The sequence below is a fragment of the Osmia lignaria genome, chromosome 11 (genome assembly GCF_051020975.1).
Source record: "Osmia lignaria lignaria isolate PbOS001 chromosome 11, iyOsmLign1, whole genome shotgun sequence".
Taxonomy (NCBI): domain Eukaryota; kingdom Metazoa; phylum Arthropoda; class Insecta; order Hymenoptera; family Megachilidae; genus Osmia; species Osmia lignaria.
The window spans coordinates 10,222,835-10,247,536 of record NC_135042.1 but is presented as its reverse complement, the minus strand read 5'-3'; the positions used below and the strand labels follow the sequence as shown (position 1 = coordinate 10,247,536).

The window sequence follows — 24,702 nt, the reverse complement described above, 5'->3', positions numbered from 1 at the left end:
ACGAGAAATTTGATCGCATGGAAAAAAAAAAGCTGTAAACCGATAAGTTTCACGAGTAATCGTTTTGTTACCACTTATTGCATATACATTTAGCTAATGGAACTCCTTTAATCTTACGATACCAGAAGCTGCGACTTTTAATGACAGTCGTAAATCGCTCGCACCTAATGTAACTTGTCTTTACATTTCTACAAACGTTTAACGCAATACCGAAGCTTCCTTGTGCACGCGTATTGGGCTTCAATCTTCCATTTTTTCTAACGCTAACTTTATGTAATCCTGGTTAGATGAAATCGCGAACAAAGCTCGTACGATTTTTTCCATTAGAAATAAACGTACTTTGAAATACGATCGAACGAATTATCGCGTATATTTCTCAGCGCGTGAATTAGTTTACTTTAAGCCCTCGAAAGACTGCAACAGAAAATACATGCGTTTCTATTTCTCTGACATAAATTGTAGTCTTTATTTATGGTTTCATACGAGAAAATTTTTTTAATTGATTGTCGAATTAATTTAACACGTTCACTGATTGAATTATAGTGCGCTATAGTAATTGTCCTTAGCTAATGATATTCTTAACACTTTCTCTTCACAAATGCTTAAACTAATTTTAGTAAATTTTAAAATCTTCTCTTTCTTTCTTCACTTGTTTAATTACTTAATTGAATTATAGCCCATGTGACAGTGGACGTGTTAAGTTAATTACAAGATAATGAGGTGGTATCACGAGATTCACGTTTTTTCTTGAATTCGATTGAAGAAAGCAACGCACGATTCGAAGAATTTTCTAGTACCGTATTAGTCGCAGAGTGTTGCTGTGGTACAAAAATTTCGGATGCAATGAACAGTAGACGGTGCGATTTTGTATATCGAGTTTTTGCCGGTCTGAAAGCAGTCTAACATTTTCCAGATCAACGAGACTATATCCGTCTGTTTTGGATTTCAATCACTTTCTCTGTCGTTCCGAAATCGAATCCACAAGCCTTTGTGATAGTAGTTGATAGAGAAAATAGTAAAGTTTCCTAATTTATTGCAACAAAGCATTATTTACTTACACGATTTAAATATCAACCGTATAATAATGTTTCGTTTGTAAGGTCAGATCTTGTCCAATAAATGTTATATTTTTAATACGTTCTTGTTCTTTCGAGTATCCTGTCCTTGTCCCCGACGTATATACTTACATACAAGTGACCAAAAAATTTTACAATCACAAGTTTCGCTCGGAACACGGTGACGAAGAAAATTTGTCGCCGTTTACCTTGCAGATTAATCGCTGCGCCTTTGCATAATTAGAGCAATTCCACCGTGGGTGATGTAACTGGGTGAAGGACACGTTATCGTATATAGTTACCAACCACGTGTTCGGTTCTAGGTTTACCAGGAATTCATTTCAAATCAACAAACTTGGCCATCAAAGAATCAACAATTTAATTAAATAATTTTTTAATTACTTAAGTCCATCCATTTAGTCGGAATACCTCTATGCCTAGAACAAAGACGTAGAAGGTATTTCAGTTATAAATATTCGATTCATACATTCATCCTGTTGACGATAAAACACACTTTCACCCAGAAAGATGATTTCCAAAAAACAAAATAAAAAATCGAACGAGATAAGTCCGCATGGAGAAAGCAGGATGTAAAAGCTATGGAGAATTTTCGTTCGTTTCTCATTTTCGATAACAACTCCTGATCAACTATTCGCGCCAGATATACATATATACTTTCCTAGTCATTTCCCTTCCCCTCTCTCTCTGTTCTATACTCTTTCACATAGCAGTTGCAGACCGCTGTGTTTGATCTCCGAAAGTCCCCAGTTTCGTTTCAGTCTACTGCGCACCGTTGCAGAGTGAGGGTGTAGTTCGTTCTCCACCGAGATTTTTCCCGACACGATTCGAAGCTTGACAGCAACAGGTAAGTACTAGATTTTTACCATTAAACATTTACTTCCACGTTTACGAGCTACCTATTCTTTTTTATTTTCATTAAAATTTTCATTGGTGTTGATCACGAATCGATTCGTGTACCACTGTTTTTCAAATAAATCAAAGGCAAAGCCTCGCCGTGAAATAATAAACTAGAAAACGAAGCTACATGAAATTCGTAATCGTATTCGTTACGTTGGAAGTCGAGCGAACCGTTCGATCGTCGTTAATTAACTTACGATACCTGGGTATAGATAAGACTGCTAATGACGCAAAACATCGCCGCGTTTTTACGACGTATTGCTGGAACGGAACAAAGGAGGTCAGAAAAGTTAGCAGAAGGAGCGTGTGACATGAAAAAGAAAAAAAAGATGGATCATCGATGTTCGCAGTAACAGTGAAATTTTTGAAATAGAAATCTAAAAAAAGAGAAGGAAGGAGGAAGGGGCGTTACGACTGGTCCGAGTCTTTGAAGTCTTAAAACTGCATCGAACAAACACGAGCTTATTTTTATGCAGCGTAAAACGCAACATTTGATTCGCGTCGGTTTGGTTCGCTCGGCTGGGAATTGTGGGAACCGTGGTAAAAGTAAAAGTAAAGGAACAACGAGCCGGGTGTTTCGCAACTCGGAAATTCGTACGACGTTTGCTCTGATGTAACTAGTATTACAAATCGTTGCTCGTTCAGTGGCCCATGTTATGTATTATTCCAGGAACAAAACAAACGTGTACACTCGTGACTGCGGCAATGCATTTTCTTGAAATTTCCTTTGGCCCAGAGCCGCAGGAAGTCGACGATAACAAAAGGCATCGAGGCAAGAATCGTGTCGTCGCTTCTTCCGGGTTTCTTGCAGTTGTTATTATAATAAAATCTTGTTCCTCGCGTTTCTTCGACGACCGCACGGTCTCTCACGGCCTGTAATCAGTCGGCGGATCTGCAACGAGCTAATTAGGGATGAACGATGGAGGAGAAGCTGTTCTTTGACTGGTTTCTAAACCGTTTCGTACCGGAGAAGCCTGGTTTCGTTGGTAAACGATAATCGATCGTGTCTCGTGCATGCTCGCACGTTTCTCCTCGCTAATTTCTTTCCCTCGAGTTTCACTTAATTAGCTTCAATTGCTTCGAACGAGCCTCCTTGCTGTTAGCCGACTCGTTGACAAAGGTTTATCGAAGAACGCAAGAAGGATTTTCATTTAAAGCTGTTTAAGCAAGAGCGTAGATTATGTTGTGCCAAACTGTTCGAGAAATTCTCAGAACCAGTCCCGAGATCTATTTAGCGTTTCCGGGACGCGGGTGAGTAGGGGAGGATCAGCATGCCAGAATAAATTTGCGTTGACGTTGGGTAAACGAACAGCGAGAAAGATCTATGGCCGAGAAAATTGTACCAATGTCGACGGAAATCGTTTCAAGGCGCGAAGGAGGACGAAATTCGTCTGAATCACTCAACGCGCGTCTAATGATCGCATGATTCAACGTGGTGTAACGATTGCGCTTCGTTCGCGAAATTCGTCTCGACGACTTAATGTTTTCTAATGCGACGTAACGATTACATCACGGTAAACACACGCGGTAGATGCATTACACGCGCTAAGTGTCGTGCGAATGACTTCCGCGATGCGTGTTGCGGCCTACCGCAAAGAAAAACACCTTCAACGCTATCCAGAGGTGCTGTACCTACGCACTCGTCAACGGTGAAACTGCGTTTGCTCGCACCCTCTACCGTTTCCGGGATTACGATATTATTTCTCCAAGTAACTTAAAACAGCAGACAAATCTTTTCTATACTTAAACTGTATTTCCATTTCGCGGTCCCGTTATTCGTTATTCCGTGAAATACGATTAACGTAAGCGTTGTGGCGGCTCGTAGCTAAAATTATTGGGGGTGTTGCTCCAGAAAATTTGTAGCCTTTGTTTTAAAAAACCGGCACTGAGGGAGCGACAGTGCTCTCTCTCCCGCGCAGCTTTGCGCGCAGCTTCCAATGTGCGCATGCGCACGCAGTCAAGCCCCATGCCGCTAGAACTGTGAAGCATACAAAGATTTTTGTATCTTTTTCATAAACTGGGGGATGGCTACTGACATTAAGCTTAAGAATTATTATATTGTACAAGTATAAAGAAAGAATTAATGAAAAAGGGACTCGTTATATTAAATGTTATCGATAATATCAAGTGGGAATAGGGTATGCTACAGTGCCTATACGCGAGCCGCGACTGATTGTGGACGAGGCCTAACGCGGCCAGAAGAAAGGCGAACGAGAACGCGAAGCAATTACTTTGCTTCCCCTTCGTTTAAATCGTTCAGGCAGTTTCGTTATTACCTTTTTTGCGGGCGTTAAAGTCGGTCGTCTTGTCGGACTCGTATAGTCAGACTAGCGTTTCCCATGGTCACTGGACGACCGGCAAAACCGATCGATCGTCGATCTAATTCTAATTCTTGTGGCAGATTTCACGGTAGTCGATTAAATATCAAAGGGAAATTGTTCCTTCGAGATGGTGAGCATTTGGTTCGGTGGTTCAAGCTTATATTTCCCCGCGCCGAAGAGCAAAGTTCCTCTTTCGAGCGTCTGTGGCGTCAGATGGATGGAACATGCCGATCTACCGATCCTCGAACAACTGATGTGCTCGGAGACGTACAACCTCTTCAACGAGCCGAACCTTGGACAAATCTAGTAGTACCTTTCGATACCTTTCGATTTTTTCAGATAAGATTCGAAGGAACGTTTCGGTTTACAGCGAGGCGAGTTGCTTGTCTGTCGTCCAGTACAACGCGAATCGTGACATAGTATCAGGCATATGCCTTTGCAATTATCCTAACGTGCTGTCAGTGATCCCGAAAGATTGGCCATGTTGGCTAAACACGTTGTACAGGTAACTAGTCAACCTTTCATTTAGATAGGTATTAATTATATCCGTCGAAGACTGGCACGAACGTTTTTGCTCGAGTTTATGTCGCGTAAAAATCTGTCAGCGGTCGAGACAAGGAAAGGTGAATGCACGCTTATTATCGCTTGTTTTATATTACAAATAGCCAATTACTAGCGAATAGAGATTCGCCTTTTGAAAGAGGCCGTATGTTGGGAGCAATTACAAGGCCATTACTGTCGTTCGTTTATAAAAGGTTGGAAAACGTGACGGAAAGGAACGCGATGTTCGTGCACTTCCTTGCGTGGGACAAACGCTACATCGGCCATTTCTTCGAGGCCCTTCTGACCGGAGTGTTCGACATCGCCTTCTATCTACAGCACGTGATCCTCGTGGTTCCTCCTCGGGTTATCCTAGGTGACCCCTCGAATCGATCGTTCGGCCGATGACGCGACGTTCACGGGTCACCGGTGTAATTTTCTAGCGGACGTGTTCGAACGGCAGATGATCAGGATCTCACCCAAGTGCTTGAAGGACACGTACACGGTGCAATCTCTCTACGTGACCGTACGTCATCTGAAAGATGCTCAGCTAAGGATTCGACGCGTCGTGTGAGGCTAACGAACCATCAACTATCATCTAATGTAATCTAAATCCGTTTAACTACGATATGTATGTACACGCGATAGGGAGGAAGACAACGACGAAGTGATACCGATCATCGATGCCGACTCGAAGCTTCTGAAAGAATGTTACGGCGAATATTACGTCAGCGAGATGGTACGTCATCCCAATAATCGACGTCGATTGATCGTCTCCGAGAACCATGAGGGCTTAGCCACTGGAGTGATGTTTCTGAACAGCACCATAAACGTCGATCTTCTCGACGATCATTTCGAGTTGAATCCTTACAACGGTCTCAGAAAGTTTCACGAAGACGATCTGATCCTGGCGGGCAACGTGGAACCGGCCAGTGAAATTTTCTCCTCCCTATTCTCGAGGAAAGCTAGCGAAGACGCAGAAGAGTTAGAATGCGTTCGATGTTTCTCGTTGAATCTTTGAACTTAACAAATATTGTATATATGTACTATTGATAGGTTGGCGAGAAAACCGTCTTCGGACCGAGAGAGCTGTGAGAGCACCACCTCTTTGAGTTCCAGCGATCGTCAGGTATTGAAGCCAATGTTAACCAGAAAATCAATGGACTTTTCTGAAATCACCTTCAGTGAATTACCATCGCTCACCGATTATTTCAACACTCATTACTATTCGAAAATGTTGACCACCGCGTTCATTGACGGGATGTTTGATGTTCCACGTGAGTTAAACTTGATTTGGAAAATTCAGCCAAGGCTTGACGCTAAGTTTCTTCGATCAACGAAGGGAAAACCACCACTTCGTCGCTCGAAGACGATGAAAGCTTGATGTCAAAGGATGTGAAGCTTCCTGTACGAGCAATCTATCATGGCGAAGTGAACGCGTTCGTTTTGGAAATTTTTGCGACGCAGGAACATATAAGCGATCGTTGGTCGCAAAATTTTCTCCAAGCCGCTTTCGAATGTTTCCCTGATCTCGACTACTGCACGATCCTTCTACCGTTCTCGCATCCTTATCTACCGTTTCTCGAACACTTCGTGGTACGTTGAATTTTCATATCATCACTCGAATTATTATAATCTAAAACGCTCTAAACGTTTTCTAAATGATTTAGCGTGTCCCATTGAGGTGTTACAAGGACTACCCGATGACTCTGTTTTTGACTCATCGCGCGGCTCTTCTTGGACAAATAAAGTGTCGCAGGGCTGTACCTTCCGACAGGGACAAGCTGCAGATTCTTTTGCAGAGGATTTTTAAACCGGACAAAATTTTGATCGATTTTGACGCGGCTACGAGCAAGGAACGATCGGACTTACGCTGTTACGTTTTTCTATGGAACGATATAGTTATTGGTACGACGATCCTATGGTGAGAAATGGAAGAATCTTGTTAAGAGAAATTACGAGCTGGGAGCACTTTTTTCGCTGAATTTCCTGCGAAAAGCGTTGGTCCAGGGTTCGCGTTAATCTGTAATGTGCTAAGAGTAAAATGGTACGATGTATCTGACGATCAGTGCCGAGAAGGACACCACGTATATCCGAAGACGTTTCCACGTGGAAGATTACATCGCGATACAGAACATACCATACGATTCTTACGGTCGCATCCTGCACTTTGTTCTGATGCCAATCTTCGCCATTCATCTACCGAGTTTCTTCCGCGAAATCATGCGTCTCACCGACGCCATCGTTTTGTACTATCGGCTAACGGACAGCATGTTAAGCGCGCTGGTACAAACTTTTATTCCTTCTACCTTTCGAAATCGACCATATAACCGGAAAGGGTTGATCCAACCTTTTTAGAATTATGTACATACCTGCACGATTTTAGACTCGTTCGCAACCGTTGGCCATTTGTTTGAACGCCATGGTCCCTGTGTGTCCGCGACGAAGGATCGACTACAAATTTCATGGTTACGTGGAAAGGGACGAGCCGAAAACAGAAATGGAACGATTTTCGTTGTTCATGACCACTCAGCGTCTTACTGGGGTCGTCAATGCCATCATCGATGCGAGGATCGTCGTGGTGGGCGCTTCGGATTGCGGCATCGCGTTTCTGGAACAACTTGCCTTCGGGTAAATCTGAAAGAAAAACACAGATCAGTCATAGACTGTCGATTTTCGAATGAATTGTTTGTTATCAGAGCCAGTCAAAATTACACGCGATTCGCCAGTCTGACGCTGATATCCACCAACGGTCTGCCTTTCGAAAACGAACGAAGCAGTGTAATCGAACGTATGATTCCGTTCAGTGGTCGATTCTGTCGAGAATATCGCCGCGAGGTTCCAACGCGAACATTCGTTAACGTGGTGTACGGCACTGTGCTGTCGATTGACAGGTAAATTCTCCTTTCTGATCGTTACGCACCCGAGGTGACTAGTAGCAAAGTCTATAGCTAATCGTGATGATTAAGTAGAGAAAGTTAAGACAAATGCACCCTCGTGTACACTTACATTTACATAATCAACAGGAAACAGAAATACGTGACAGTAATGAGCCAAGGAAACGTCTCCTACGACTATTTGGTCCTGACTTCCGGGCTGCAGTATTACAGGCCTCAATTTCAGCAAGAAGTGCAGGCGCAACAGAGAGGGTATAAATCGACAGAACGAAAGTTAAACGAAAGATTTGTAAATAGAAAAATTCTATTTCGACCAGGGAATTAGTGGAGTACGAAACTCCTTGGAATTGTTTGACGATCAACGACGACACGGAAGCAAGCAATTGTCTAGAGAAGATTCAGTTGATTACAAACAACTTTGAAGACGAAAGTCAGTTCTCACAGGATATAATCCTGAACGAAGATTAAGAATCAAAACCACGCTACTTGTTTCTAGAGAGTATCGTCTTTTACGGACACAGCCTGGACTGCTACTGCGCTCTTCAGGGACTGCTCGAGGCCGGAGTGAAGGCTTCTTGGATCACGATAATACGACCTCCGTTACAACACTGCGAAACTGGTGAAACCATCTTTTTCAACGATTGTGAAGTGAGAATCACAGGGATATCCACGGTGATCTTCCGCGATAAATGAAACGAGGCAATGATATGTTGAAGGTATACACGGAAACGATGAACTCGATTTCAAGAAGCGGTGTTACAATGCTCGTAGGGTGGAAATTGATCGACTGGTGCCTGAAGAATTCCGGAGAAGAACAAATGATAGAAACGATCATTGTCCAATTGAAGGGAAGAACGAAAATGATCAATTGCGACGCTTTCGTGAATTTCAGCGAGAAGACGATGAACATGAAGATATTTCTGGGTATATCGGTTTCTTCGAGTACACCCTGCTGATCTACGATAGAAATGCGTACGTTTCAGCGATTTGCAGAGCTGGACTGGTGTTCGATGGTCAGCTGGTCATAGATCCGGAGTTCAAGACGAACGATCCATCGATCTTTGCCGCTGGGACCATGACCAAGTACCGTAGAAAATACTACGCGGAATCCTGGCAACACAAGTATTACAACAGCATCGAAGTCGGCGATAGAGTTAGTATCTCGAATCCTTTCCAAAAGCTTAGGAATATTAAACGCGAGATACTTTTCTCAAGCTGGCGTCCGTTCTTCGATCGCTTATCGACAACCATCAACGCAACAACGTGGAACCCACTGACACGTTAAAAAACAAGAAATATTTAATCCTACCCATGTTTCGTGCACCTCATATCGTGGCCTGCATTTTACCTGGTGGTTATCGTTACCTTCACATTCGCAAGCCTGGAAAAATGCTTCTGCGTAGCATCGCGATTCGTTTCGACTTTTACGTGAGTCCCCGTTACGACGATATTTCTGGCATTCGAGCGATGAAAAAAAGTATTCTCCTCGATTTAGGGCAAAGTGCTGACGACAGGCTCTTGCACGTCGGAAATCGGCTACTTCCGGATACGATTGAACCGTTACGACTCGGTGGAGACCATCACCTGTTTCAGCAAAAAGGTACACTTCATCGCGTCCACGTTTCCTCGATTTTTTATATACATAAAAGAATTTCTCGTTTCACTTAGGATTTCGAGGTGTACCATATGATCGCGTTGTACGGGAAACACGAAACGATGTTGAACGAGTTGAAAACGCGATACCAAGTAAGCCTCTTCCCGTTAACTTTCCGTTAAATTCTCACCTTTGCTAAATGTACAAAATGCGCAAATTGATCGTGTCAGAACTCGCTGATCTCCGATTTGTACGCGTACTTCCGGGAGCCCTGGGCGATGGCGATATTCTACGATCGATTCGAGTGTCTGCGAGTGGAGAACCGTGCTACCTTGTTGTCGAAAACGGTAAAGAAAAAAAGTGATTCAATTTTTGCAGCAAATCTGACGTATTTTTCAAAACAGGCGATCCCTGCTCAGTCATTGAACGACGATTGCATACGAGCTCTGATGAGATCAAAATGGAACGCGGTGAGTGATGATGAAACTAGGAATTCTTTTACATATTTAGAATTCATTGAACACCATCGAATCTGTAGATATCAGACAGCGATCGTCGTTCCATCGAAGCGAAATACGCGGGTTCTGTCTATCAGCAAGAGCTTGAAGAAAGTCTGGTGGACTTTCTACAATTCTCTGAAGAGGATATTCCCGTGTATTGCACCCCGAGAAAGTTACGTCAATTATATGCAAATATTAAGAACAGTCCTCTGTACAATGATATTTAAGCAAGTTATACCGGTGTCCATCACAAGGATATAATAAATGATCGCGAAACGAGCCGAGTTGTTTCTTGCATTTATGAGAACAAATATCCGATTGATAGTCGTCCTCGATCGACACGTCCGTGTCTACATACTTGGCATGCGATCCCGTCTGTAGGTCAAGTTTAATAGTCCGTAGCGACGTTGCTCCATAAAGGTAGCTCAAGGCGCTGCCAATGTGCCACCCACGCATACCGCAATAACAACGAAAACACGTTATACAAATGTCACGGCTGCGACTGTAGCTATTAAACGAGGAAATATTTCATCTGATAATCTCTGTTAGACAAGAATCAACGTTTACTTTATTAATTTTACGTCCTTCCTTTTTCAAAGAAATTAGGTACTCCTAGCGCTAAAACTATAGCGATAACTAGTATAGATGAATCATGCGTTAATCATTACGCGTAGAACCGAGAGATACGACATCGAGGTCTTCAGAATGCTCATAAAACCCTCCAGATTGACGACGAAGAACTTTCCAGCCATTAGATGAACCGGTTTCTGAGCATTTAGGATCACGATCACAATATCCTTGGCCACGTTTGTTGGAAGTTTGTACCAGCTGCAATTGTACGAAGAGTATCCGATTTCATCCATTTGACACTTCAAGTAATTACCCACGTAACTGTACCCGAACAGTTGTATCATCAAAGTGCTCAGTATAATGAACGTTTTTATCACCATCACAACATTTCCATCGTGCAGCGCGAGAATAAACTGAAATCCTAGGAAAACAACGGGCAGTTAATTAAGGATGTAATTGTATTTTTATCGCGTTGATTGATACGTTATAATTTAGCTGAATTAATACTTATATTTCATAGCTATGTGACCGAATGAAATTCGCAATGGCAGTCAATGAAGACCAATATAGCGATGAATGAGTTATTAATTATTATAATAACGTGTCAATCAACGTGTCAACGGGCAAATTAAAGATTTATAAATGCTCACCGCACGTACAAATAAGTATACAACTGGATAACAGTTGCATAGCCAAAACCAAACTAATTGTATCGTTCAGCATCACGCTTAATTTCAATAAATAATCGTGCCTGTTGATTAACGAGTGTAAATTTTCTGCGCCTCTACCATTATCGTCGATCGCTCTGCTAAACTTTATTTTCAGTATCTCCACTTGACCGCACAGGTGAAAAACGATACCGAAGAAAAATGCATCGCTGCCTATCGACGATGTTCAAAATTCAAGACAATCTTTCAGCTTTTCAAATCATTACCAAGCTCATTACGAGTCATTACCAAGGTTTCCCATACTGGTGACCACCAACATCAAGAATTCCATAAAGAAAACGATCAGTTGTAGACTCTCTGGAAACTTTACCAGCTCTATAACGTGTGCCGAAGGCATAGGGTATGACACTGTATCTTTCACGGTCACGTTGCTCTCCTCTTCGTTACTTAGCAATACAGGCAAAATGGCAAAGATAGCTGCACAGAAATTTGCGGAAAATACCATACTGATAAGCGTTACTTTTGCCATGTACGCGTGTCGTCGCATGATCGTTCGTTTCTCATTGTCGTTGTCGTCGTCGTTGTCGAGCTCGTTGTAATCTTTCGCAGCCGAAGAAAAATTGATGATCAATCTCGAAGAGTAAATACGGAAACACGTCACCTTCGACATTGCTAAAATACCGCATCCGGACATCATTAAAGCATCCAGATTCGCTTCGGCATCGCTTCCATCCAGATACATTTCTGTGTTCAGGATCGCTACCATTAATAACTGCGGAATTATAATAAAGTTTTGAGTAACAAGTTGTCGAATTATAGAGCGTCAGTTGTCCATACCAAAATGCCGACCACGAAAAGGTAACGTATAAAGGCGAACGAATTGTAAACTTGAAGAGGCCAAATGCCCATAGACCAGGAGAGAATCTTGAACGGTCTCATCGCGTAAGCGAAGTCTTTGTTCTTCGATGTCCGCATTTTTACTGAATGCTCGAACAGGTCGAGAAACAGTCTGTTGATCTTATCGCTATCTTTCTGTCATAGCATCGTGCTTTTCGACTCATATTTTATTGACCGTAATCGCTTAACTATATGTCATCGTGTACCCTTACGGTTCTACGTCAGCTGCGAAGTTGTAAAGAAAATTCTAGGGAGGACGGTTCAATTGCGAATTTGTAAAATTATTGCTACATTTTGTAAAATACAAAGTCTCTCAAAGTAGTTCAGTCTGGCGAGTGTCGTTTCTGCAGAATACGAAAGAAAGGGTTCCACAGTGTTTTCCAGGATGCGTTCAATTGTAGCTGTACTGTGTAAAGAATATTCCTACTATTTCTTTAGTAAGTAGATATTTCAGATCACGAGCAAATACATCCTGCGTTACGTAGTATATTATAAAGATAACGCGATGCCTTATCGATTAGACATCGTAGGAACCTAGTCAAATATCTTCTGGCTTCATCAATCGAATGACTCAAAAGCGGAAGCACGCCATTATTATAACTAACTATTTTGGCAACAAACTCATCGGAGGGATTCTCGTTAAGCCCGTACGTCGTATCAAAATTAATCATTTTCCCATGTCTATGCATCGATTTACATTTTGACTTACATTTGATTTACATTATTGCGCGGGTAAAACTGATCGCAAAAAATTGATTTGTTATAGGTAATCAATCGCGTTCGAACCTCCTGCAGACACGTTCATCCATTAATTTTTTTTTTCGATCGGCTACTTGCAAAAGTCTATGGAACTTTTTATCGTTAATAACTATTGTTATTGCAATTAACCAATAACAACGGTAAACTTCCTTACGGCAGCAAACAAATACTGCTCGATCCACTGAAAAGTGTGAAATAAAATAATTTTTAACAAAAAATACAACCGACTTCAAAATGCGCTAAAAAGTATAAAATAATTTATATTTCGTTTATACAACTGAGTAACAGTTATTAATGGAACCTCTTACTACATTAACAAAATTCGCTAAAAGGTACAAAATAACTTCTGTTTCATTTATACCAATACTCCACAGCTATTAATGAAACCAAGTAAACAATCGTTTACCTGAAATTATCAAATAGATCACTTGGTGACCCGCAAGTCATAGGCTACCGACGCCTGAACTGGGATCTTCCTAGTAGAAGAAATGTTTTTAATTTTGCGCCGCCCCTTAAAAGGTAGAATTTAGTATTCTCTAATAGCTGCGGAGTATTGGTATAAATGAAATAGAAGTTATTTTATACCTTTTAGGGCATTTTGTTAATGTAGCAAGAGGTTCCATTAATAATTGTTACGCAATTGTATAAATGAAATATAAATTATTTTATACTTTTTAGAGCATATTGAAGTTGGTTGTATTTTTTGTTTAAAATTATTTTATTGTTTCTCTTTTCCATTGATCCAGCGTCGAACAAATATTTCTGGTCTCGCGTGATCGACCTTTGAAATGTATCCAAAAGCGCGAAGACCCTGGTACTGGGTCAATATCATGCTATTCTTGTTGCCGCACTCGAGGAGGCGAATTTTGCAATCGCCGTTTGCAAACGAATTCACTATAATGCATCGCAAATGCAAAACAGCATTGCGCGTGTTTACTTAACGCCTGCTTTATTATACTGCTATTATAATTTTCAAGCCCCCGTGACGACTTAAGATCGTTTTGTAGATTAGAAAAGCCACGATTCGCGGTTATACTTTATTACGTTTACATAGCTGCTCCTTAAATCACTACATTACCGCACTTACTTCTTTTAATTGAATTGCCTCGAGCACCCAAAGCACATGCTCGACAACTAAGACAGAAGAATCATGTGTTTATCATTACGCGGAGTACCGACAGATACGACATCGAAGTCTTCAGAATGCTCATAAAACCCTCCAGATTGACGACGAAGAACTTTCCAGCCATTAGATGAACCGGTTTCTGAGCTTTTAGGATCACGATTACAATAACCATGGCCACGTTTGTTGGAAGGTTGTACCAGCTGCAATTGTACGAAGAGTATCCTATATCATCCATTTGGCATTTCAAGTAATTACCCAAGTAACTGTACGCGAACAGTTGTATCATCAAAGTGCTCAGTATGATGAACGTTTTTATCACCATCACAACATTTCCATCGTGCAGTGCGAGAATGAACTGAAATCCTAGGAAAACAATAGGGGGTTAATTAAGGATGTAACAGTGGCGGCACGCGTATAGGCACTGTGGAGCTGCAGCACCCCCTATTTCTACTTGATATTATCGATAATATTTAATATGAGTCCTGTTTTCTTTAATTCTTTCTTTATACTTGTACAGTATTGTATAATCCTTCAGCTTAATGTCAGTAGCCATCCCCCAATTTATGAAAAAGATACAAAAATCTTTGTACCGTGCACCGATGACAAGATGTCCCATCAGAAGCACGCATTTGCATTTGTTTCATGGGACATCTTGTCATCGGTGTACTATATGGAACTGTGCACCTCACAGTTCCAGCGGCGTGGTGGTTGACTGTGTGCGCATGCGCACATAGGAAGCTGCGCGCGAGGCTCTGCGCGAGGCTCTGCGCGAGAGAGAGCATTGTCGCTCCCGCAGTGCCGGTTTTTTAAAACAAAGGCTAAACATTTTTTGGAGTAGCATCCCCACTAATTGTAGCTACGAGCCGCCACTATGGTATGCAATTGCATTTTCAATGCATTGATTGACACGTTATAATTTAGCGGAATTAATACTTTTGAGGCTGTCTATAATTATGAAGGTCGGTTATCATTGCATAGCTATGCGACCGAATGAAATTCAACTGACGTAGCGATGAATGGATTAATTATACTAAACTAACGTGTCAATCAACGTGTCAACGGGCAAATTAAAGATTTATAAATGCTCACCGCACGTACAAATAAGTATACAACTGACTAACAGTTGCATAGCCAAAACCAAACTGATTGTATCGTTCAGCATCACGCTCAATTTCAATAAATAATCGTGTCTGTTGATTAACAAGTGTAAATTTTCTGCATCTCTATCACTGTCGTCGATCGCTTTGTTAAACTTTATTTTCAGTATCTCTGCTTGACCGCACAGGTGAAAAACGATACCAAAGAAAAGACCATCGCTGCCTACCGACGATGATCAAAATTCAAGACAATCTTTCAGCTTCTCAAATCATTACCAAGCTCATTACCAATCATTACCTTGGTTTCCGATAGTGGTGACCACCAACATTAAGAATTCCATAATGAAAATTATCAGTTGCAAACTCTCTGGAAACTTGACCAGTTCTATAACGTGTGCCGAAGGCATAGGGTATTTCACCGTATCTTCCACGGTCACGTTGCTCTCCTCTTCGTTACTTAGCAATACAGGCAAAATGGCAAAGATAGCTGCACAGAAATTTGCAGAAAGTACCAGACTGATTAGCGTTACTTTGGCCATGTACGCGTGTCGTCGCATGATCGTTCGTTTCTTATTGTCGTCATAGTTGTCGTTGTCGAGCTCGTTGTAATCTTTCGCAGCCGAGGAAAAATTGATGATCAATCTCGAAGAGTAGAGTCGGAAACATATCACCTTCGACACTGCTAAAACACTACATCCGGTCATCATTAAAGCATCCAGATTCGCTTCGGCGTCGCTTCCATCCAGATACATTTCTGTGTTCAGGATCACTATCATTAATAACTGAGAAATTATAATAATATATTGAGTAACAAGCTGTCGAATTATAAAGCGTTAGTTGTATAAATAATAATTCCATACCAAAAGGCCGACCACGAAAATGTAACGTATAAAAGCGAACGAATTGTAAACTTGAAGAGGCCAAATGCCCATAGACCAGGAGAGAATCTTGAACGGTCTCATCGCGATAACAAAGTCTTTGTTCTTCGATGTCATTATTTTTACTGAATGCTCGAACAGGTCGAGAAACAGTCTGTTGATCTTATCGCTATCTTTCTGTCATAGCATCGTGCTTTTCGACTCATATTTTATTGACCGTAATCGCTTAACTATATGTCATCGTGTACCCTTACGGTTCTACGTCAGCTGCGAAGTTGTAAAGAAAATTCTAGGGAGGACGGTTCAATTGCGAATTTGTAAAATTATTGCTACATTTTGTAAAATACAAAGTCTCTCGAAGTAGTTCAGTCTGGCGAGTGTCGTTTCTGCAGAATACGAAAGAAAGGGTTCCACAGTGTTTTCCAGGGAGCGTTCAATTGTAGCTGTACCGTGCAAAGAATATTTTTACTATTTCTTTAGTAAGTAGATAATTCAGATCACAAGCAAATGCATTTTGCGTTACGTAGTATATTGATCAATTGTTTGAAATAAAAAAATAACACAACTTTTTGGCTTAATCGATCGAATGACTCAAAAGCGGAGGAAAGCCAGTATTATAACTAACCGTTTTGGCAATAAACTCATTTGGGGGATTCTTGTTAAGCCCGTACATCGTATCAAAGTTAATTATCTTCCGACGTCGATGCATCGATTTACATTTTGACATTATTGCGCGGGTAAAACAGAAGGTAATCAGTCGCGTTCGAATTTCTTACAGACACGTTCATCCATTAACTTTTTTTTTCGATCGGCTAGGACGATATTCGTTTACTAAAATGAGCGGATTTAGGGCATTTGCATACTTCTACGAACGGAAATGTTACCTGTGCGAAAAACGTACAGTTTATCCGAATCGCGAGGCTCCGAAAATAGTGAGATTCTGCGTACCAAGTAAGTTTACGTCGATTTTTGTTTTTCCCTTCCATTGATCCAGCGACGAACAAATATTTCTGGTTTCACGTAATCGACCTTTGAAATGTATCCAAAAGCGTGGAGAACCTGATACTGGGTCAATACCGTGCTATTCTTGTTGCCGCTTTCAAGGAGGCAAATTTTGCAATCACCGGTTGCAAACGAATTCACTATACTTAACGTCTGCTTTATTATACCGCTATTATAATTTCCAAGCCTTCGTGACGACTTAAGACCGTTTTGAAGATTAGAAAAGCCACGATTCGCGGTTATACTTTATTACGTTTACATAGCTGCTCCTTAAATCACTAGATTACCGCACTTACTTCTTTTAATTGAAATGCCTCGAGTGCCCAAAGCCCATGCTCGACAACTAACACAGAAGAATCATGTGTTTATCATTACGCGGAGTACCGACAGATACGACATCGAAGTCTTCAGAATGCTCATAAAACCCTCCAGATTGACGACGAAGAACTTTCCAGCCATCAGATGCATTGGTTTCTGTGCTTTTAGTATCACGAATGTAATATTCTTAGCCACGTTCGATGGAAGCATGTACCAGCCGCACTTGTACAAAGAGTATCCGATACTATCCATTTGGCACTTCAAGTAATCACCCACGTAACTAAATGCGAACAGTTGTATCATCAGGGCGTTTAATACGAACAATGTTTTCGCCGACAACATGGTATTTCCATCTTGTAAAACGACGAGAAACTGAAATCCTGTAAAAACAGTGTGCAATTAGTTAAGAAAGTAATTGCAATTTGAATAGAGGAATGAATGTTTACCGCAAGTGCAAATAAGTATACAACTAGTCGACAGCTGTATGGCCAAGATCACGCTGATGGTGTCGCTTAGCATCTGTCCCAGTTTCAATAAATAGATGTGCCTCTTTAGTAACAGGTGAAAATTCTTCACAACTTTTCCGTTTCCATCAACCACTCTGCTAAACTCCATTTTCAACACCTCCGCTTGACCGCACAGGTGAAACACGATACCAAAGAAAAATCCATCGCTGCCTATTGATGTTTAAATTTAAGAAAAGTCAAATTTTTCAATAGTAATTTCTGTTGATATATTACGAAGCAGATGATTACCAAGGTTTCCCACGCTGGTTACCACCAACATCAAGAATTCCGTAATGAAAATGATTATTTGCAGATTCTTTGGAAAATTGACCAGTTCTATAACGTGTGCCGAAGGCATAGGGTATATTACTGTCTCTTCCATAGTCACGTTGCTCTCGTCTACGTTTCTTAGTAACACAGGCAAAATGGCAAAAATAGCTGCACAGCAATTTGAGGATAATACGAGACTGATAAGCGTTACTTTAGCCATGTACGCGTGCCGTCGCATGATCGTTCGTTTCTCATTGTCGTTGTCGAGCTCGTTGTAATCTTTCGCAGCCGAAGAAAAATTGATGATCAATCTCGAAGAGTAGAGACGGAAACACGTCACCTTCGACACTGCTAAAATACCGCATCCGGTCATCATTAAAGCGTCGAGATTCGCTTCGGCATTGCTTCCATCCAGATACATTTCTGTGTTCAGGATCACTACCATTAATAACTGCGGAATTATAATAAAGTTTTGAGTAACAAGCTGTCGAATTATAAACCGTTAGTTGTATAAATAATAATTCCATACCAAAACGCCGACCACGAAAAGGAAACGGATAAATGCGAAGGAATTGTAAACCTGAAGAGGCCAAATGCCCATAGACCAGGAGAGAATCTTAAATAATGTCATCGCGTAAGCGAAGTCTTTGTTCTTCGATGTCTTCATTTTTACAGAATGCTCGAACAGGTCGAGAAACAGTCTGTTGATCGTATCGCTACCGTTCTGTTATAGCATCGTGCTTTTCGACTCATATTTTATTGAACCGTAATTGTTTAACTACATGTCTTCCAGCACCCTTACGGTTCTACGTCAGCTGCGAAGTTGTAAAGAAAATTCTAGGGAGGATGGTTCAATTACGAATTTCTAAAATTATTGCTCTATTTTGTAAAATGCAATGTCTTTCGAAGTAGTTCAGTCTGGCGAGTGTTGTTTCTACAGAATACGAAGGAAAGGGTTCCACAGTGTTTTCCAGGATGCATTCAATTGTAGCTGTACCGTGCAAAGAATATTTCTACTATTTCTTTAGTAAGTAGATATTTCAGATCACAAGCAAATGGATTCTGTGTTACGTAGTATATTGATCAATTGATTCAAGTAAAAAGATAATGCGATGCCTTATCGATTAGACACCGTAGGAACCTGGCCAAATATCTTCTGGCTTAATCGATCGAATGACTCAAAAGCGGAAGCGCGCCAGTATTATAACTAATCATTTTGGCAATAAACTCATCGGGGGGATTCTCGTCAAGTCCGTACGTCGTATCAAGGTTAATCATCTTCCCACGTCTATGAATCGATTTACATTTTGACATTATTGCGCGGATAAAACTGATCGCGGTTACTGCAGAAGGTAATCAGTCGCGTCCAAACCTCTCACAGATACGTTTATCCACTAATTGTTTTTTTTCTAACGGCTAGGACGATATTCGTTTACCGAAATGAGCGGATTTAGGACATTTGCACATTTCTACGAACGAAAGTGTTACTTGTGCGAAAAACGTACAGTTTATCCGGATCGCGAGGCTCCGAAAAGAGTGAGATTCAGCGTACCAAGTAAGTTTACGTCGATTTTTGTTTTTCTTTTCCATTGATCCATCGCACAGTGGGACAGAACGGCTTTCGGCTATCAAAAATCTGTAACTTCGGTTCTATTGGAAATATTTTAATGAAACTTTCTGAAGTTTTTGCCGATATTATGGTAATTAAGTTTTGTCAATATAAATCATATTGAACTACAGGGTGTCAAAATATTCACGTATATAGTGTAACGCGTTCAGTATCCTTCACTTCTTAGACATATTTTATGTCATTTAACAAAAATTGGACTCAAAACTGTTGATAACTATAAGAGAAACGGATTTATTAATTAAAAAATAACAAGACAATTATGAAAATTTATTATGGCATACTGCAAGGACGAAATAAAGTTTTTGATGACGAATATACACGTGGAATGCAGTTAACTGGTTAATAATCGTATCTGGTACTGTTTTTCTATCATCGTGCACAGCGGCCAAGATGGATGTAATTTTATTCAATTGCCATTTTCCTGAAAAAGTGCGAAAACGTGCACCCAACTTTTTGAGATTCTGGTCGACGAAGGTTCGCTCTTTCCTGTAGTAATAATTAAACATTCGGCAAATGCTGGAATTTTTAAGAAATCAAACACAAATTTGAGATTCTAGTTAAATGTAGGTACTTCGTTCTGACGAATTTCTACGACTTTGAATGCGGACCACGGCAAAACGGAAGCAAATATCGATGTACGCAAATAGTTTTTCAATTCTCGAATTCACGAAAATCGACTTTTGATCTCCGAAAGTCGTTTTGTCCTACTGTGCATCGTCGAACAAATACATCTGGTCTCGCGTGATCGACCTTTGAAATGTATTCAAAAAGGAGGCAAATTTTGCAATCGCCGTTTGCAAACGATTTCACTATAACGCATCGCAAATGCAAAGCAGCATTGCGATTGTTTATTTAGCTCCTGCCTTATTATACAGATATTATAATTACCAAGCCTTCGTGACGACTTAAGACTGCTTTTTAGAAGCCACGATTCGTGGTGATACTTTATTACATTTACATGGGAGTTCCTTAAATCACTACATTACCGTACTTACTTCTATTAATTGAATTGCATCGAGCACCCAAAGCACGTGCTCGACAACTAACACAGAAGAATCATACGTTTATCATTACGCGGAGTACCGACAAATACGACATCGAAGTCTTCAGAATGCTCATGAAACCCTCCAGATTGACGATGAAGAACTTCCCGGCTACCAGGTGCACTGGTTTCTGAGCTTTTAATATCACAAATGTAATATTCTTAGCCACGTTCGATGGAAGCATGTACCAGTAGCACTTGTACAAAGCGTATCCGATACTATCCATTTGGCACTTCAAGTAATCACCCACGTAACTAAATGCGAACAGTTGTGTCATCAAGACGTGTAATACGACTAATGTTTTCGCTGACAACATGATATTTTCACTTTGTAAAGCGAGGAGAAATTGAAATCCTGTAAAAACCATGTACAATTAGTAGAAATGTTCCATTTCAAGGCGTATACGCCCCACGCTCCATACAAGGTAACGTGTACAGAAATTGGTCCTGTACGAAACATGTTAAGAAAGTAATTGCAATTTGAATAGAGGAATAAATATTTACCACATGTGCAAATAAGTATGCAACTAGTTAAGAGCTGTATGGCTAAGACCACGCTGATCGTGTCGCTTAGCATCTCTCCCAGTTTCAATAAATAGATGTGCCTCTTTAGTAACAGGTGAAAATTCTCCACAGTTTTTCCGTTTTCATCAACCATTCTGCTAAATTCCATCTTCAACACCTCCGCTTGACCGCACAGGTGAAACACGATACCAAAGAAAAATCCATCGTTGCCTATTGATGTTTAAATTTAAGAAAATTCAAATTTTCCAATAGTAACTTCTGTTGATATATTAGGAGACAGATGATTACCAATGTTTCCCATGCTGATAATCAGCAACATCAAGAATTCCGTAATGAAAATGATCATTTGCAGATTCTCTGGAAACTTGACCAGTTCTATAACATGTGCCGAAGGAATAGGGTATTTTACTATCTCTTCCGTAGTCACGTTTTGTTCTTCCTCAATTTCCAGCATAATGGGTAAAATGGTGATGAAAGTTGCCCCGAAATTCGAAGATAATATTAGAGAAATTAAGGCTACTCTGCTCAAGTAAGCGTGTCGTCGCACGATCGTTCGTTTCTCTTCATCATCGAGTTCGTCGTAATCCTTCTGCGCCGAGGAGAAATTGAAGAACAATTCTGCCGAGTAAATTCGGAAACACGCTATTTTCGATATCGCTAAGAAACCACAGCTGGTCAGCATTAAAATATCCAAATTCGCCTCGGCATCGCTCCCGTCTAAATACACTTCTATGCTCAGAATCAGGATCATTAATAACTGCAAAGCGAGTAAAATAAGTAATAGATAATGCGAAGAGTATAAGAAATAATTTCATACCAAAATCGCGATGGCAAAGATGAAACGTATAAACGCAAAAACATTGTAAACTTCCATAGGCCAAACGCCCGTAGTCCATGATAGAATTTTTAGCGGTTTCATCGCGTAAGTATAGTCCTCGTTCTTCGTTGTCGTCATTTTCGCAAAATGCTACATCAGATCAAGAAGGTAGTGGTTGTTTAAACTGTCTTCTTTCTGTTACGGCATCGCGCTCTTCGACTCATGTTTTATTCAGTCGTAATCGTTTCGCTATTTGCCGCTGAGTTACCCTTTATTTTTTATGTCTACTGCGTATTACCAAGATAATTTGAGAGATAGGGTTGAAACTTTCAAATTCGCGTTGCTGTAAAGGGCAAACAGGTTCCCCACCTTCTTGGTTAAATTTTCTGAAATGCAATGTCTTTTAAAGTATTTTGATCTAACGAGTGCAATTTTTATAGAGTATAAAAGGAAAGGCTGATGCCTGCATTTCAGGGTGCATTCAAGTTGTGTGTGTTGTTACTGTACGAAGAAGTTATGTTCTGCTCTCGTGGATTCACTCGTGAATGTGATCAATGCCCATTCTACAAAATGAAGACTTTGTTAGAAAGAATGTAAGTAAGAAAAGTGATGGTTCTAATAATTTAACTTACAATACTCTGAGATTATGAACAACAGAAAACTGGTACCTGATTATTTCTTTGTCCAACATAAATTTGAAATTATTTCTACGTATTTTATATCGTAATAAAATACACATTCCGTGTAACGCAATACGTTTATTCTCACAAACACCCTCATTTGAAGACAGGATTCAATATTTGATTGTTCAATACTGACTTTATTAATCTGACATAATTCTCTAAGTTTCTATATTACCTGCTAAGTAGTTTCCTAAATCCTATTCTTTCTAACATTAAAACGAAACTATGGTAATTTCATATAGGAGAATCAAGTGTTCATTATTATGCGAAGTACCGAGAGACAGGACATCGAAGCTTTTAGAATACTCGTGAAAGTTTCCAGATTGACGGCTACGAATTTCCCAGCCTTCAGTTGAACCGGTTTCTGAGCTTTTAGTATCACAAAAACAATATCTTTTGCCACATTTCTGGGAAGGTTGTACCAGCTGCAGCTGTACGAAGAGTATCCAATCCCGTCCATTTGGTACTGCAAGTAATTACTCACGTAACTATACGCAAATAATTGTATCATTAAGATACTCATTGTGGTGGTTGATCTCGTCGCCATCACGATATTCTTTTCCTGCAGCGCGAGAATAAACTGAAATTCTAGAAAAACGTTTTGCGATTAGTTGACGACTGAACTGCAATTGTAACGCGTTAATTGCCACTGTATAACGCTTACCACACGCACAAATAAGTATGCAACTGGATAATAATTGTACGACCAAAATTGAGCTGATCGTTTCGTTCAACATCTCGCTCAGCTTTAACAAGTAACCGTGCCTTTTGATCAACGAATGAAATTGCTTGGTAGTTTCACTATTCATATCGAGCATCTTGTTAAACTCCATTTTCAGTATCTCCGCTTGACCACACAGATGAAAGACGATACCAAAAAACAATAAATCGCTGCCTACCAACCATGTTTAAAGTTCAAAAAAACATTCACAAACGCGAAACTATCTTTTTTTCTACATCAACTTCTGTTATTATTTGACAAATCATTACCAAGATTACCCGCGCTGATGACCAACAAGATTATGTACTCGGTAAAGAAAACTGGCAGGTACAGATATTCTGGCAATTGTATCAGGGTTAAAATGTTCTCTGAAGGTAGAGGATATTTTAATGTATCTGCTAAAGTCATATTAATCGTATCCTCGTTTCTGGATAGCACAGGTAGAGTAGTAAGGATCAACGAGCAGGCATTAGCAGCAAGCATCAAACTGATAAACGTTACTCTGCTCATGTAAGCGTGGTGTCGCATGATTCTTCGTTTTTTTTCATCGTTCTGCTCGTTGTAATCCTTCACGGCCGAGACGAAATTGAAAATTAATCTTGTGGAATGAATGCGGAAATACGTTACTTTCGACACCGCTAGGATGCCACAAATAATTAATATTAAAGCGTCCATATTCTCGTCGGCATCGGTGTGATCCAAATATAACTCCGCGTGTATGGTGATCAGCATTAACAGCTGCGAAAATTAAAAATGATAGTACACACACTGTTTGTGGTGGAATTTAGAAATTGCTTGATAAATGTAGAAGCACGTACCAGAAAGAAGATTGTACAAAAGAAACGCACGAAGGAGAATACGTTGTAGTTTTGAAGAGGCCAAGTGCCCACGAGCCACGACAGGATCTTCAACGGGGTCATCGCGTAAGCGAAGTCTTTGTTCTTTGACGTCTTCATTTCTACAGAATGCTCGAACATTTCGAGAAACAGCCTGTTGATTTTATCGGTATCTTTTTGTCATAGCATCGTGCTCTTCGACTCATATTTTATTGATCCGTAATTGCTTAACTACATGCGTTCCAGTACCCTTACGGTTCTACGTCAGCTGCGAAGTTGTAAAGAAAATTCTAGGGAGGATGGTTCAATTACGAATTTCTAAAATTATTGCTCTATTTTGTAAAATGCAAAGTCTTTCGAAGTACTTCAGTCTGGCGAGTGTGGTTTCTGCAGAATACGAAACAAAGGGTTGCACAGTGTTTTCCAGGATGCATTAAATTCTAGCTGTACTGTGTAAAGAATATTTCTATTTCTTTAGTAAGTAGATATTTCAGATCACAAGCAAATGTATTCTGCGTTACGTAATATATTG

The 24,702-nt window shown here is 40.4% G+C and overlaps 4 protein-coding genes across 8 annotated transcripts; 1 reads left to right on the top strand and 3 right to left on the bottom strand.

Moving 5' to 3' along the window:
* Positions 1 to 93: 93 nt before the first annotated feature.
* Positions 94 to 18,361, bottom strand: LOC117603818 (uncharacterized). The gene is made up of 8 exons (XM_034323323.2): positions 17,896 to 18,361; positions 17,587 to 17,817; positions 17,183 to 17,520; positions 11,901 to 12,095; positions 11,352 to 11,835; positions 11,046 to 11,276; positions 7,207 to 10,816; positions 94 to 3,951 (listed from the first exon to the last, which is right to left on the bottom strand). The coding sequence occupies exons 1-7, from the start codon at positions 18,359 to 18,361 to the stop codon at positions 10,476 to 10,478; spliced, it is 2,286 nt and encodes a 761-aa protein (XP_034179214.2). The 3' UTR covers positions 94 to 3,951; positions 7,207 to 10,475.
* LOC117603797 (cilia- and flagella-associated protein 61) lies at positions 3,934 to 10,086 on the top strand. Of its 4 annotated transcripts, XM_034323286.2 has the most exons (22): positions 3,934 to 4,600; positions 4,665 to 4,799; positions 5,050 to 5,210; positions 5,278 to 5,404; positions 5,483 to 5,818; positions 5,891 to 6,111; positions 6,177 to 6,430; positions 6,505 to 6,758; positions 6,904 to 7,120; positions 7,221 to 7,465; positions 7,534 to 7,728; positions 7,861 to 7,983; positions 8,049 to 8,161; positions 8,228 to 8,379; positions 8,448 to 8,655; positions 8,715 to 8,884; positions 8,947 to 9,159; positions 9,227 to 9,331; positions 9,400 to 9,477; positions 9,556 to 9,672; positions 9,730 to 9,795; positions 9,864 to 10,052. In XM_034323286.2, exons 1-22 carry the CDS (start codon positions 4,422 to 4,424, stop codon positions 10,050 to 10,052), a joined length of 3,858 nt encoding a protein of 1,285 aa, XP_034179177.2. In that variant the 5' UTR covers positions 3,934 to 4,421. The 4 variants fall into 4 exon arrangements, with proteins under 4 accessions (XP_034179177.2, XP_034179175.2, XP_034179176.2 ...); XM_034323284.2 differs by having other exon boundaries at positions 9,730 to 10,086; XM_034323285.2 differs by having other exon boundaries at positions 9,556 to 9,795.
* Positions 13,868 to 15,937, bottom strand: LOC143305819 (odorant receptor 67c-like). 2 transcript variants are annotated; one of them, XM_076690898.1, is made up of 4 exons: positions 15,803 to 15,937; positions 15,241 to 15,724; positions 14,935 to 15,165; positions 13,868 to 14,208 (listed from the first exon to the last, which is right to left on the bottom strand). In XM_076690898.1, exons 1-4 carry the CDS (start codon positions 15,935 to 15,937, stop codon positions 13,868 to 13,870), a joined length of 1,191 nt encoding a protein of 396 aa, XP_076547013.1. The 2 variants fall into 2 exon arrangements, with proteins under 2 accessions (XP_076547013.1, XP_076547014.1); XM_076690899.1 differs by having other exon boundaries at positions 15,241 to 15,696; positions 15,803 to 15,918.
* Positions 18,362 to 20,344: 1,983 nt separating the features above from the next.
* LOC117603973 (uncharacterized) lies at positions 20,345 to 24,311 on the bottom strand. The gene is made up of 8 exons (XM_034323616.2): positions 24,153 to 24,311; positions 23,604 to 24,072; positions 23,278 to 23,508; positions 22,864 to 23,201; positions 21,931 to 22,080; positions 21,402 to 21,870; positions 21,093 to 21,323; positions 20,345 to 20,943 (listed from the first exon to the last, which is right to left on the bottom strand). The coding sequence occupies exons 1-8, from the start codon at positions 24,309 to 24,311 to the stop codon at positions 20,603 to 20,605; spliced, it is 2,388 nt and encodes a 795-aa protein (XP_034179507.2). The 3' UTR covers positions 20,345 to 20,602.
* Between the last annotated feature and the right edge of the window lie 391 nt (positions 24,312 to 24,702).

Excerpts from the sequence above, each read along its gene's own strand:
- LOC117603818 (XM_034323323.2), bottom strand. The coding sequence starts at position 18,361 with ATGGTAGTGATCCTGAACACAGAAATGTATCTGGATGGAAGCAATGCC. Across the intron at positions 17,521-17,586 it reads TATACTTATTTGCACTTGCG|GATTTCAGTTTCTCGTCGTT; the intron begins GTAAACATTCAT and ends CTGTTTTTACAG. Across the intron at positions 11,277-11,351 it reads CACCAGTATGGGAAACCTTG|GCAGCGATGCATTTTTCTTC; the intron begins GTAATGACTCGT and ends CATCGTCGATAG.
- LOC117603973 (XM_034323616.2), bottom strand. The coding sequence starts at position 24,311 with ATGTTCGAGCATTCTGTAGAAATGAAGACGTCAAAGAACAAAGACTTC. Across the intron at positions 24,073-24,152 it reads TTTGTACAATCTTCTTTCTG|CTGTTAATGCTGATCACCAT; the intron begins GTACGTGCTTCT and ends TAATTTTCGCAG. Across the intron at positions 22,081-22,863 it reads TTCGCATAATAATGAACACT|CATTTTGCGAAAATGACGAC; the intron begins TGATTCTCCTAT and ends GATCTGATGTAG.
- LOC117603797 (XM_034323283.2), top strand. The coding sequence starts at position 4,422 with ATGGTGAGCATTTGGTTCGGTGGTTCAAGCTTATATTTCCCCGCGCCG. Across the intron at positions 5,405-5,482 it reads CTAAGGATTCGACGCGTCGT|GGAGGAAGACAACGACGAAG; the intron begins GTGAGGCTAACG and ends TACACGCGATAG. Across the intron at positions 6,431-6,504 it reads CGTTTCTCGAACACTTCGTG|CGTGTCCCATTGAGGTGTTA; the intron begins GTACGTTGAATT and ends TAAATGATTTAG.
- LOC143305819 (XM_076690898.1), bottom strand. The coding sequence starts at position 15,937 with ATGACATCGAAGAACAAAGACTTTGTTATCGCGATGAGACCGTTCAAG. Across the intron at positions 15,725-15,802 it reads TTTTCGTGGTCGGCCTTTTG|TTATTAATGATAGTGATCCT; the intron begins GTATGGAATTAT and ends ATAATTTCTCAG. Across the intron at positions 15,166-15,240 it reads CACCACTATCGGAAACCAAG|GCAGCGATGGTCTTTTCTTT; the intron begins GTAATGATTGGT and ends CATCGTCGGTAG.